The 13,330-nt window shown below is 42.3% G+C and overlaps 1 protein-coding gene across 2 annotated transcripts in view; it reads right to left on the bottom strand.

The window, feature by feature from the left end:
• MIDEAS (mitotic deacetylase associated SANT domain protein) overlaps window positions 1–13,330 on the bottom strand; it is a 567,044-nt gene that overhangs the window by 108,842 nt on the left and 444,872 nt on the right. For both annotated transcript variants that reach the window (XM_085627052.1, XM_085627051.1), the window contains one exon: window positions 3,485–3,781. In XM_085627052.1, the coding sequence (XP_085483178.1) occupies window positions 3,485–3,781 (297 nt within the window). The remainder of the gene's footprint in view (window positions 1–3,484; window positions 3,782–13,330) is intronic.

Genomic DNA, 13,330 nt, shown 5'->3' with positions numbered 1-13,330 from the left:
CTGTTACACCTCATCTTCCTGAATAGACCTCGCCTCGCACAAGCTTCCAGCTAATTAGCAGAGCTTAACAATGAACTTTTGTGGCAGCATTCCTGTTTTGGCCTGTTACCACTTTTGGACGGATCTTGCCCTCCACCCACACCACGAGATACTGTATCCACCAACATGCCTTACATCCTTTATAACCAACTATTACTTTCTTTCACACGACCACCATTCACCACCCTCTCATCAATTAACTAGTAGCAGCGCCCCATCGCCTGAGAGTGGAGGCAGCACCACTTCTGGGTGAAAAAATGTGGTGCTTCAAAAACTCTCCTAAATGAAATAAAAAAGAAAAATAGAAATGCACCATCTGTCAAGCTAAATCCCCTTCCGCTGGAAAACAAATTCAGTTTGCTTCAAACCAAGGTACCACCATAAATTATTAGAGACATTAAATAAGAAATGTCATGCATGCCATCACTGAAAAAATGCTATAATTCTTAAACTTCAAACAAGCAATGTCAAATTCTGCATCAACTCTACTGAGAAGGCCCTCAAACTGTGATCACTTTCTAAATTGAAACACGAATTGGCAAAATGATGTGCAGTATCCAAACAAGGGTCTATCAGAATCACTGGCAATGTAAAACCCACCTCTATGTTCCACCATCACCACATCGTCATTCTATATCATGAAGGCTGCGTGCCTATACTAAACCCCTCCCCAACATGAGGTGATTTCCTGCTTATTTCAACATTTGGGAAACTAACCTCACTGAACAAAAAAAACCTTAATAAATCTCTACTTTCAATGTAAGATTCTCCACTTTCAATGTAAGATCAGCGAGAAACGAATAGCTATTTAACTTGTTAGGCACAGTAACGACGCACACCTTGAGGCTCCATACACATCAGGCATAAACCTAAAGATAATGCGAAAGGTTTTACACATATAAATATTTTATGACACTTGCTGCTTTTGGATCTCTTTGCCGCTTCTGTTATATTTGAGATCTGAAAAGACTTCCAAGATTCTTAACTCGTTCTCTTCGAAACAACAGGAAACACCAGGTGTAGGGAGGTAGAGCCAGCAAAGAACCCACCATAATGGAGCACAATATTCCTCAAGAAACTATTTGTGCTCTAATTCTTCTTTTTATCTGTACATTGTGCAGCTCGATACCCAGATCCCTCACATTTTTCAATCCATCAGTCAAAAGAACTACATACATCTACCTACCTAATTTTTGTTGAAAAACATACAATCTTGGATTTCACCGAACTTCCTCATGCTCAACACACACACACAAAAAAAAGGGAGTACACGCATCTTACACAAAATTGACCAGCCGTTATTAAGGGAGACAAAAAGAGATATATATTTATTTGTATTTCTACGGGCATTGGCAATCAGTGAAATTCCCTACAACATGCCTTAAATGCCCGTCTAATCATGGATACACTTACCATGCAGCTCACTATACGAGTTCACTACCAACTACAGCTGTTGAATTGAATACAGCCACTTCTCCCCTAAAAGTGCGTTACTCAGTTACATAAAGTGGCATAAATGGCTTTCCAAATCTATACTAACTCTAAATAGGCACCTCCAGGATAACCAAAGGTTCACAGAAATGTAAACACATTACCATAATCCTCAAGGCCCTGTATAGATCTCTGGAGGCTAGAATTAATTTTAAAATACCCTGCGTAACCTAAAAGGGTTTCCGCTGTGGAACTCCTTACTTGATCAATCTGCTCCCCAAATCTGGTTTCTCTAGGAGGCTCAAAGGCCGAGAAACCTTAAAGTTGGAAAGTTCCACGTTCTCTCCTAAGCTATCTTCAAATTGTCTATTTCCAGCTGCAGCAGCCAAACTATGGAAGTCTTACCCTCAGAACCTCATACATTAGCCTCTGTTTTGGTTGTGCGTCAACAAAATCTCAAAACGTTTCTCTTCAAATTATCTTAATGTTTGATATTCCATTTCTGCTCCAACTGCCTTGCACCCAACCCCTCAATTTATGTTCTCCTCGCTCAAACTTAATTTGTAAGGCTACACTAAGTACAGATGTCAACTCATGTGTAAACTGTTCAATCTCTTTTTTGATCTGCACATTATATAAAAGAAAGAAATAATGCACATAAATGCAGTAGCAACTGACAGGGAATGAAGGTGTAGGCGTGGGGGAAGGTGGGGAGAAGGCGGGGTGTCGTGGGGGGCGAAATAAAAAAAACAAATCAACTTATCTCTTTCGCCAGCCCCGTCCCTCCTACGTTTCTTCGGCAAGTCATGGAACCAGGAAGCACCCAGGCTCCCCATAGCCAATCTCAACGCTCCAATGCAGTGTTGTGATTGGTCTGAGTGCCGTGGATCAGCACTCAGATGGGGACTGGGAGCCTGGACCGAGACAGCCGGCCAAGCAGTCATGCACACTTGGAGTGTGCAAACCACTCCATCCCCTGTGCCACTAGTTCCGCCCTAACCGAGCCCCAAACCTGCGAAAAATAAAAGGATAATAACTATGCTATTTTCATTTTACCTTTTCCTGCTCAAAGAGCAGTGGGGCGACGCTCCTCCACCTTGGAAGAGGAGCTGCCCCTGCATAAATGAAAATCAAATGCAGAGATTTTCTGCCACCATCGACAATGAACCCTAATGTTCAGCCAACAGAGGGCCAGACCACTTATACAAGCGGTAAGCTTTCTATAGCATATACACAAAATCCTGTGTTAGTTCCTTCAAATGATATTTGACTTTTCAAATGGACAAGTGCATAAATGCTATTGGGGATATAACGTTGCGCAGCTATGAGGGGTTTTGTGGGGACAAAGGAGAGGATGTATACCAGGATAATGGTAGTGCAGGAAGGGTTAGTTTTAGTTTATTTGTGACAGGAATATGGTGAAAAGGCGGCTTCGGATTATACAATGATGAAGTTTAAAAAGCAACAGTTGAAGAAATGATGGGTTTCGTTCATAAGGAACAGTACTATTTGTCACAGGATGTTCTTCTGGAAGGTTTGACCTACACATCATTGTACACGTTGCACAAACCAATAGGATTTGTTCCCAAGCGCCTATCAAAGGGATACATTTACAACCATTTCAGAGCACATCCATGTTGCCATATTCGCAAGGATGATGGTCTCTAGTGAGGACTCAATGTCAGCGTTTCTCTGCTAAAGCTCTAGAGCAGAATTATTTTTCAGTCTCTGAAAATGTGGATTATTCACAAAGAGGTAATCGGAGGTGATCAATGGTACAGCGTTACAGACACTGGGTTCCAAAAACTCTTTCAAATTAATCAAAAAGAAACGTTAACAACAGTGTTGTACCTTAGCAAGAGCCTTCACTGAATACACTTGTGCTTTGTGACTAGTATGTTCCAGAGAATTTGGAACCCAAAACAAATCTAAAAGTTGGCAATGACCTTAGTTCAGCACTTAATAATAGACAAAAGACAAATTAGCGACTGGCACACCTAATCATTCATTTTACCTGTAGTGATGGTTCTATGTTGTTTGTGCGACCGAACCGCTGTCGCGTTACTATTACAGAAGGGTTTTGTCCAGGAATATTTTGACTGTGCACTGTAACTCTTGGTATTCTCCCATCCTGGCCTGTCTCCTGTTCGGTATCCAGCGGGTCGACTTTCTTTACTGGCACAGACACTGGAATGATTAAGGGCATCACGTTGTCATTTTCCCGAACCTTTTTGGCAGCTGAAACGTCCTCACAATTTACGTTACTCTGAACTTCCACTTGTATTCTTGCCTCCTCTGCAGCCTTTCCATCCTAATGATAAAATTGTTTAAAAAAAAAAAAAAACATCAGGCAAAGCAAATAAGACATGGAGACTGCTAAAAACAGGCAGACAAATACTTGTATATCAGATATAAAACCTTTGTGCATCTCAATTTCAACATTTCTAAATTACATATCTTCTAGCAACCCTTCTGCTAATCAGGTGTACCTTGAGCTGGCACTTTATTTCTCTTGAGTGTCTTGAGTGTCTTGGCTTACACAAAATGTCCTCCCTTCTTTTCTTTATTCCTCTCTAAATAAATTAAATTGTTCTCGAATCCGGTGGCCACCAACTTTCCACAACATGTGTCAGATCAACAATTCTTTTGACCCTGTGGGCTCTTGTCAGGATCTACTTCACATATTTTATTGGTCAGCAGAGTGGGAATATGAAGATGCGTGGACCTCTATTTAACAGATTCTGGACTCGATGAGTTGAAGAAACACAATGGTGAGTGAGGGAGGATAATATGGGAGTGGGTGTTGCATGAGTGTGTGGGGCAATGATAGGAGAGTGTGTGTGGGATTTCATTTGGTTGTCACAATGGTATTTCTAAGTGTTACGCTATGCCAGTAAAACTTAAATCTAACTACATTATTTTGGTCACTGACAACCGGTAGAGGGGCTTGGCAAATATTGTAGTATGAACTTCCCTTTCTACTTGGAGCAGCACAGTTCTGAGCCTGCTGTAGGTAGATGTAGTTGTTGACATGGAAGACACTGGTAGAATCAGTTACCATACTCCAAATAACTAGCAGAACATTGGTGACAGCCACCTTGTCTGATAAGGCAAAGAATGGGAGCAATTATTCAATACATTTTACACTAGAAATAATTTACATGAGGTCTGTGAGCCAAAAAGATGCTGTCGACAAAAAGAAATCCTGTACTAACTAGGAAGGGGTAAACCCCAATACTAAAAAGTACAGTCTTTTAATTTCCTACATACCATTAATTCTGATTGGTATATTTACGATAAATTAATGAAGCTGCATCTACAACTGATGGGAGTAACACAATACCGTGGGAGCAGAGGCACCGTCTCCACTTACCAATCCTTGCTCAACATACACTATGAATAAATCAATTTATACTTGGGGAGGATCCGTCCCACACATTACTTTATTTAGCCAAGACAGAGTGTGACCAGAGCTGAATGGTGTTGTTAGTCCAAGAATTTGAGGTAAAGCCTGCCTAAAACAATATTTGTGGGCCCTCTTCTGGTTGACTCCCATCTTGTGATTCAACAAAATATGTGATATCTGTGACAAGCATGAAGATGGAATGAGCACATTTGGTTATTCTGTCCATTACTAATAATTTCAATAATAAGTTTAAGTCAATATTAATGTACAATTTTAGAATACAAGGTAATGAATAATTGGCATTGCTTAAATTCAACCTTTACACTTTTGTCTCTTGTTATCTATGAGCTATAATGGTTGCAGGTAGGAATTTAAATGTCTTTGATGTGTTTTGGGGAAAGTAACCTTTAGCGCAAGGAAATTTTCTATCCTAGAAATGACGATAAATGCTACACAAATACGTTTTACACTGGATCAGCTTAATCTGATGTTTTTAATAGGTTATCAACACTAGATATGTCAACAGAATCGGTTTTGAGGCTATTGTGTAAACCTAAGGATATACTTTATTTCATGAGCCTGAAGAAAACGAAAGTGGCCATCTTGTGCCAAAAGTTAATTTTGTTTATTTGATTTTCAATTTTTTTTAAATCATTATCTAAAATATCTACAAGTCTCCAGGGCGAGTGTTTGTCATTTCTATTGAAAGTGCACGTTTTCTTGGAACTCAGCATTTGTCTGGACCGAACAATGTATTATTAGGTTATGGTAATAATACGGCTTTCTCCGCTCATGCTTGGTTTGAGGAGGAGTGCAGAGAATTGAAAAGTGGTTACCAAACTAAGTTACGTTGCATTAAAGTGAAGAGATGGACACTTTATTCAATAACATAAGCAACTATGTAAGGTTTAGTATGGAATAGAACATTTGTAAAAATCTGTTAACTACATATGAAATTGCGAAACTATGTCTAGCATAATCACTTCAAAGGACTCTGAAAATGTTAACTGTTAATCAGCACGCAATTTTCACGTGTGTGTGTTATATTAATTATGCAATTGACTTTTATGGTAGCACAATTATGCTAAAAAATCTCAATAGTATTGTAGCGAATACACTTTTTTTTACGTGGTTACCCTAGATTCTTTGCCTTTTTCTGGACACTATTTTTTCTCGTATTAGGACTCTGTGCCCTGTAACGCTGTTAATCAGTGGCACAATCAGGCCCAAAATGGTAGTGGTAAATTTGCTTTCACCCAAGTTGTTTGTGAAACTGTCCTGTAATCCAACTGTAGATGGTGCAGAACATGCAACTATGGTATGCAAGTTAAATGTCATATGTGGGCTACAGTGTGCATTTACACCACCCTCATAAATGACAAATATATATGTGCCAGAAGCACCACTTCACACTGGCTAGGCTACAATTTAAATGCACTGCAGTAACATATGGCAAGGAAATGCACCATGGCCTGTACGAAAAGCCTATTTTTATATATTCTTAAGTCGCCCCTAAAATATGCCTTATAATTCCACAGGGCCGGATGATCATATAAGTATAAGGCACACTACATACTGGGGCAGTGTGTTCACACAGCGAAATAAAACCCAAATGTAATTTCACTGTGTAGGCCTTGTGCACCTTTTCCATGCAAAGACCTAGATCAGATTAAAATCTTTATTGCTTATATCTGCTTGGAGAAGTGCTAGAAAATGCTTCAAAAGGATTTCCTACTTAATTTTGGAAATGTTATTTACTGATCAAATTAGATTTGTAATAACTGGAGTGGGCAAATCAACTGTAAAAATGTACTTTAAACTGCCAAAGCCATAACTGGATTAGAGTCAGTTCTACCACTCATCATGGCTCTAGGGGTAGAATACACATCCTTAGCTGGGAATGTTAACAACTCTGGCTCAGAAGACATCAGCCTGCCTCTGGTCCCAGGAAGAACAAATTATTAGCAGTGATTAGCCATGTGCTAGTCTGAGCTGAAGGCAGACCTACACTAGGCAAGCACAGATTCTACCATCTTGAGAGTGGCAGTGGGGTAACGAAACATGAGGGGGCCCCCCTGCAAAGTACATGGAGGGGCTCAAGGCTCAACCAGGAGCTCTGAGGCCAGGGTACTATGTAGAGGGGCCAGGGCCGGCTTTAGTGCTGGTGGCGCCCTGTGCGACAATGTTTGTTGGCGCCCCCCCAATGACCACCTCCACCACGGATTCTCTCACTAGCACCCTTTAACAGTGACCAAGTCTCCATAACCACACTCTCTGAGATGCATTCAATTAGTTATATAGCGCCACTCATACCAGTGTAGGGTGTCCGAGCACTTTGCATCACACACACATTACACAGAGACAATCAATCACACGTGTGTAAATCAGTGTATAGGAAATGTTACATAAGCCAAAGGACTAAAAGTGTAGGAGTCGCATGTCAGCCATACTGGTAGGCAGTATAGTTTGAGTGCTTGGTGTGGAGAAGCACAAACTCAGAGTCAAATAAAACCCAGCATAGTTGGGAGTTTTCTTTAATAATAAGAATCGATTTCTAGCCAAATTAACCCTTTTTGCAACATCAACCAATATTCTAATAATGTATACTTTGCAGTGTGTATGCAGTTCTAGGATGAACGTTAATAGCTCACTATTCTGTATTAGGACTTTAAGTTATAAATTGCAAGTAACAGAAGGAGGTCTCTTTTGAAAGCAGTAACCTGCTGATCTGTGTACATCATACGCACTCTGTAATCTACTTGGTACACGTTCTTTGCAGCAGGCATATTAACCCTCTGCACTAACTTCACCTAAGTCAAAACCTCAACTATTCAAAATGCTGATCTCTCTCCAGGAGGATAATAAATCACAGGAGTGATCTTGACATTTATGTGAGGCCTGGTAATTGCGGGGGTAAGAAACGCTGCAGCCGGTGCTTCAAAAGCATAATAAACTTTCAAACACGGTGCCCACAGGAAGCCAGCACCTGGTGCGGTGGCACCGGTCGCACCGCCCTAAAGCCGGCCCTGAGAGGGTCCCCCTTAGAGCTCGGGCCCCTAAGCACCACGGGGGCTGATGTTATGCCACTGGAAAGATGGCCTCTTGGGTGATTTTACAGTAACGCAAAATGGGTATGCCGCAAAAGAAGGTGGAAGAAGAGAACATGGCTAGGATTGCGTGGTAGAAGCTCCACAGCGATTGGCTAGTGTAGATGGCACTTCAACAACCCTTTAATCAGAGCATTCCTGAACCTTGGAAGCTCCATCTGAAAGGCCCAGCTGTTTAAGGGAAACACCGTGCATAAGGACTCCTAACTTTTAGATGGTCTTGCTGACCACAGTGGACTGGACCCGGCAGGAGAGAGACTTTGTGAGAGACACCTGACCTGAGAAACCAGGAGCTAAAGGACTGAGCAATAGGAACTGGCCCAGCAACTCAAGACTACGTCTAAAGGTAAAATCTTTGATTAGGATGACCCACTTGAGCCTTTTTCCTGGTCCACTTTGAATTTTGTTTTAACATGGCATTCTGCACATCATAGGCACTTTGCGAATTAAACCATCATAAATAATCATATATCTGGCTCCCCTTAAACTATTGATGACATTTGTATGTTTTATTCATTAAAATGTTCTCCATTTTACTTAACTGGTTTGGTAATTTTGTGGATTTATTTTCTTGACTTTAAAATTGTTGGTACAGCTTTAACTTAACATGCGCTTCACTGTGGATTGTAGGCTGCTTGTACTATAGCATTTCACCCAACCACGGATGGTGTACTGAGTTGGTATGAGTAACCCACTACCGAATTGGCTCCATTGGTGAAAGGCAACAGTGGCTATTCTGCGGCTTTGAGCTGTTAACCAGCGTAACGATATGCCACATTAAAAAACTAGCATTGGCATAGCCAATAGGTCTCACTTTTATAAGTATTTAGTTATGCAGCACAATATCCTTAGTGCATCAACATCAACTGTTGCATGGCTAAACACTTATAAGGTCCCAAAGGGGAGACCTATTGGCTATGCCAATGCTTGTTTTATTTGTGTGTGTTTGAGAATTAAATAGAATGTGTAATTTGTGTGAATGTTTTTCTGTACTGTTTGTGTATTGTCTTGCGTTCAAAGCAACGATTATACTTAGGCTGTGGCCATCGACAAGCAGCCATTTCTCAGGTGGGGGGGTCCTCGGATTCCAATAATCATTTGGGGGTGGGAGTCTCCGGGTTCCAGTAATGATTAATTGGGGTCCCCAGAAGTCTAAAGGTTGAGAACCGCTGCAGTAGACAAACTGCTGTAGTGAGTGACAGATGTGGCTGCCTCTGTGCCTCACCTGGAGTTAATCTCCTCCCAGGAGTCAGGCTCCATGTTTGGGCTCTTCAACAGTGCTTCAGAAAAGCAGTTTCCTAATCTGCTTTCACGGTAATCAGCAAATGGGTCTGCGCGCCTCCGAGAACCTATTTTATGGCCAAATTTCAAGGAAGTGATGAATATGCGTTTCTGCTGCGGAGCTGAAACTTGTCATTAACTAGATCAGGACGCCGAAGGATTGTCTGTAAAAGCAGCTTTAATTTCAAATGTCTTGTCTTTTTGTTGATTTGTTATCCATTATTCCTGGCCATCAAAGCTTCTGTGCAGTGTGCGTACCTGGGATGAGCCAGGAACTTTGAATGCAAAAGCCTTGAGGTGAAATCTTGGCTCAATCGCTTGACGCGCTGTGTGATCTTTGGCAGCTATCTCTCTTCCTCTCCTTTGGGGATTTGCTAATAGTCTCTAGATTGCAAAGGGCGCGCAGCAGGTTGCCACAGGGAAAATGTTTTAATTCGACGATCCAGCACTGGTGTAGGTATTGGGGGCTGGAGGAGGTCTGGCGTGGAGCTGCTTTTGGTATATTTTGTTCTCCTGCAGAATGCCAAAACACAGCTTTGTATCTCTCCAGGAGTTAAGTCAATGGCGAGAAGATAATGCTGTGTAAATATGTATTTTATCTTGGAATGGTTTAAGAACCATTTCAAGATGGCCAAGATGACCAATTTAGGAACGGGTGGTGCTTGAAGAGTGAGGGGTCTGTGGAGACAAGAGTGCACTGGGTGGCCTCATATTTTAAAAAAAGAGATTGTGGATGGAAAGGGCGCGGGGGACAGGTACATACATAGGGAGACAAAATAGTCGGCCATGTACCGGGATGCGGGGTCTGACGCAAGCAGTGGTAGGATTCAACTCATCCAATCAAAACATGCCCAGACTGTAATGCTCTCCTGGACCAGGCCCTCCAGGATTTAGAGATATGCAAAAACAAAAAATGAAAATGCTAAATTTGCAGTTTCGCAAAACGCATGCGGTGTTTACATAAAATGTCCTCGAAATTCATAGATGGCGACGCCCTCCTTTTATTTGCCCAGCACTGACTGCATGGCTGAATAAAATTAGGAACAGCAGACAGGAGCGGCGTTTATTTACTTCCCGTCTTCCTGCCTGAACCAGTCGCGTATGCTGAAGTACATTGAAGAGAGGAGGCTTCCCCTAGGAAGCGGGGGAATTGCCCCGGGACCACCTCCCATGCATAAAGCACCAGCTTATGCCCATTGGCCCAGCTCACCACCATGCCTGGGCATTTGCAAAATATGCAATCTGGGTGGGCGAAGGGAAAAGTAGTAAATCGGGGTCCCCACGCAGTGCCCGGCTCGGCTGCTGTAGTGAGTGATGGATCTGGCTGCCTATGTGCCTCACCTGGAGGTAATCTCCTCTGTGGCGTCAGGCTCCCTGTTTGGGCTCTGAAATGGTGCTTCGGGAAAGCATTACCAATCTGCTTTCACGGTAAGCAGCAAATGGGTCTGCGCGCCCCCGAGAGCCCATTTTATGGCCACAGTACAAGAAGTGATGTGGGCATGCAGTAGGCCGGGGGACAAAAATAATATTCATCATTAAATAAAGAAATGTGTAGAGGAGCGTGTGGGCGGCCTTTTGAGTTGCCATAGTAACAGAATTCAAATGCTTTGTAACATAAACCTTGATTGTTCAGGAGTCGATGCCAAACTGTATGAACCAATCTGTTGGAACACGGAAAAGCCTCTTTTTGCCATGAAAGGAACCCGGCATTTTATGAAAGTTGAAGCAAAATGCGACTTTGTAAGCTTGCAAATGTAATCCTGTATGCAGCTAATATTTGGGAATCTTTTGTGTGTGAACGGTTGTTTTAATAGAAAAGGAGATTTGTGTACACTAGCAGTTGAAAGTGAAAGAAAAATGAAGATGACGAGGAGGGAGTGGGAGAAGAGAGGGGTAGGGGATGGGATTGACACGCGTGCTGTAAGGCTTAATGAGCCATTACAGAAAGCCAGATGGCAGCAGTGCACGTCGCACACGCTTGTGCGCGTAACAGCAAGCTGGGGGCCGGCAAAAGCCTGTGGGTAGCACTTTTAAAACCCAGTTACTAAATGTCTCGCCTGAGCCAGCGCATGCGATGGTTTAGGCGAGACCTAAAAATCAATGAAGCAAATGAGAGCAGTATGCCCCGATATGTTACCTGCTGCTGCGTGAATTAGAACACTGATTGGTGGGCAACGTAACTGCCCCATGGTTACGCTGAGAAGTATGTACAGAAAACACCAGAATCCTTGCATGAAGCAATCATTAACACAATTTTTAAGAAAGTGGGCCCAAACAACATGGCAAATTATTATTAGTATCACTAAAAATGGATGGAACATTAGAAACGTTTGGCAAGTGCTTCCATGTGTGGACATTTGACTACGCAAGTTAATCCCATATAAACAGGGGGGCTTCCACAAAAATCACACAACCGTTGATCACTGCTTTCAACTTTAGGCTATTCCTAAGAGATTGGTGAGGACAACTCTGCTACTGCTTAATCCATATCCTGGTAGTGTTCAATTCAACCAATCAGGCAACATCATGTCAGAAGTTGGATGGCTGAGTGATACCTTAAGGCTTACTTGCCATTCTTCGCTTGCTCCATACTAAGAAACAGGCAGAAGTAGATCTTTGTGGAAGAGTGGGTCAGCACATCACAATGAACAACAGTCTCAAACCGATGTGTCCAGGCAGCAGAAATGTTTGGCCCCTACTTTGCTGAAATACCTTATGTTCTTCTGTTGCTATGTGTATACTTTAAGGGAGGAGACGTTTTATATGTAATATAGAACATTGGGAGGTGATAAAGGCGGGGAGGACTTTGGGTGAAGACGTGCCAGACTTCTGGCTTCAGCCAATAAAGTTGTGTACTCCAGGATTTGTATATGGCGTATTTGTGCATCTCCGAACACAACATGGCAACGACCGTCTCAAGCCTGTACACACGCGGAGGATTTAAATGCAGATACTCTGTGGAGCAACTGTACGTTAATTGACATTTATTGTCAGTTTCTCTGAGGAGACCTGGTATTTTGAGGTGGCACGCCAGGAAGCCTATTTCTTTGGATTGGTGAGTCTGCTTTTCTGCAAAAGCCTGGTTGCATATTTTTCTTTCTTTTTTTTAAAGGAAGGTTAGCAGTGTATGAGCCTGGTTGCAGTGCTTAAAAGTTAAAGTGCACACGTAACTCACTGGTGCCGTGGAAAGTGAGGCGCAGAGTGCTTCGTCCAGCGCGTCCCGCTGCAGCACACATTCTATTGAAGAAGGCAACACCCGGAACGCAGAAAGTGACCTTGCAGACAGCTGCAACGTATGCATTCTAGGACACACACTGTTAAAAGAAGCTAGAGCGACAACCAGCAAAATAGTTCAACATTACGTGCGAGGTCACGCAGCATGGCCCCACGTCAACACAACTTTGGGAAACCTGAAAGGGTTCGAACACCGTATTATCTTGAAAACCAATGCCATTCCTAAGGTATACAAGTCAGGAATATCCCTATTACGATACAAGAGAAGGTATCAAAGGAAGGGGACAAATTGGTTGTAACTAGTGTGGTAGAATCCACTGAGTCTTCTGAATGGGTTTCTCAAATGGTAGTGGTCAGGCGCAACAATGGAAAGATCTGTTTATGTGTGGATCTGCACCATTTAAATGACAATAATGTGACCGACCGATTTCCACGACCTAAAACCAACAAAATGATCATGTGTTTGAAGGTATTTTCCACCATTGACTTGTTGGCCACATACCACACGATCTCTTCAACACCGACTCTATGAAGTATACAGCATTCAAACACCTTTCTAGTGTTTCCAATTCAAAAGGATGCCTTTGTGCATGGCGTCTGTGGCCGCGGTCTTTCAGAGACGAATGTTCAACCTTTTTGGGAAAGAACCAAGCATTAAGTTTTTCCAGGTTGACATTTTGATCTTTGGAGTAGACAAAGCATTCACAACTTTAGGCTGTGGAAAGTGTTGGGAATTTTGGCAAAGAATGGTCTGACATTGGAATGCTTAAAATGTAAGTTTGCTGAGGAAAATCGGATATATTTAGGGTATGAAATTGGCGTTGATGGAGAA

This window comes from Triturus cristatus, chromosome 9, assembly GCF_964204655.1.
Source record: "Triturus cristatus chromosome 9, aTriCri1.1, whole genome shotgun sequence".
In the NCBI taxonomy this organism is placed as follows: domain Eukaryota; kingdom Metazoa; phylum Chordata; class Amphibia; order Caudata; family Salamandridae; genus Triturus; species Triturus cristatus.
This window is presented reverse-complemented; position numbering and strand designations above follow the sequence as displayed.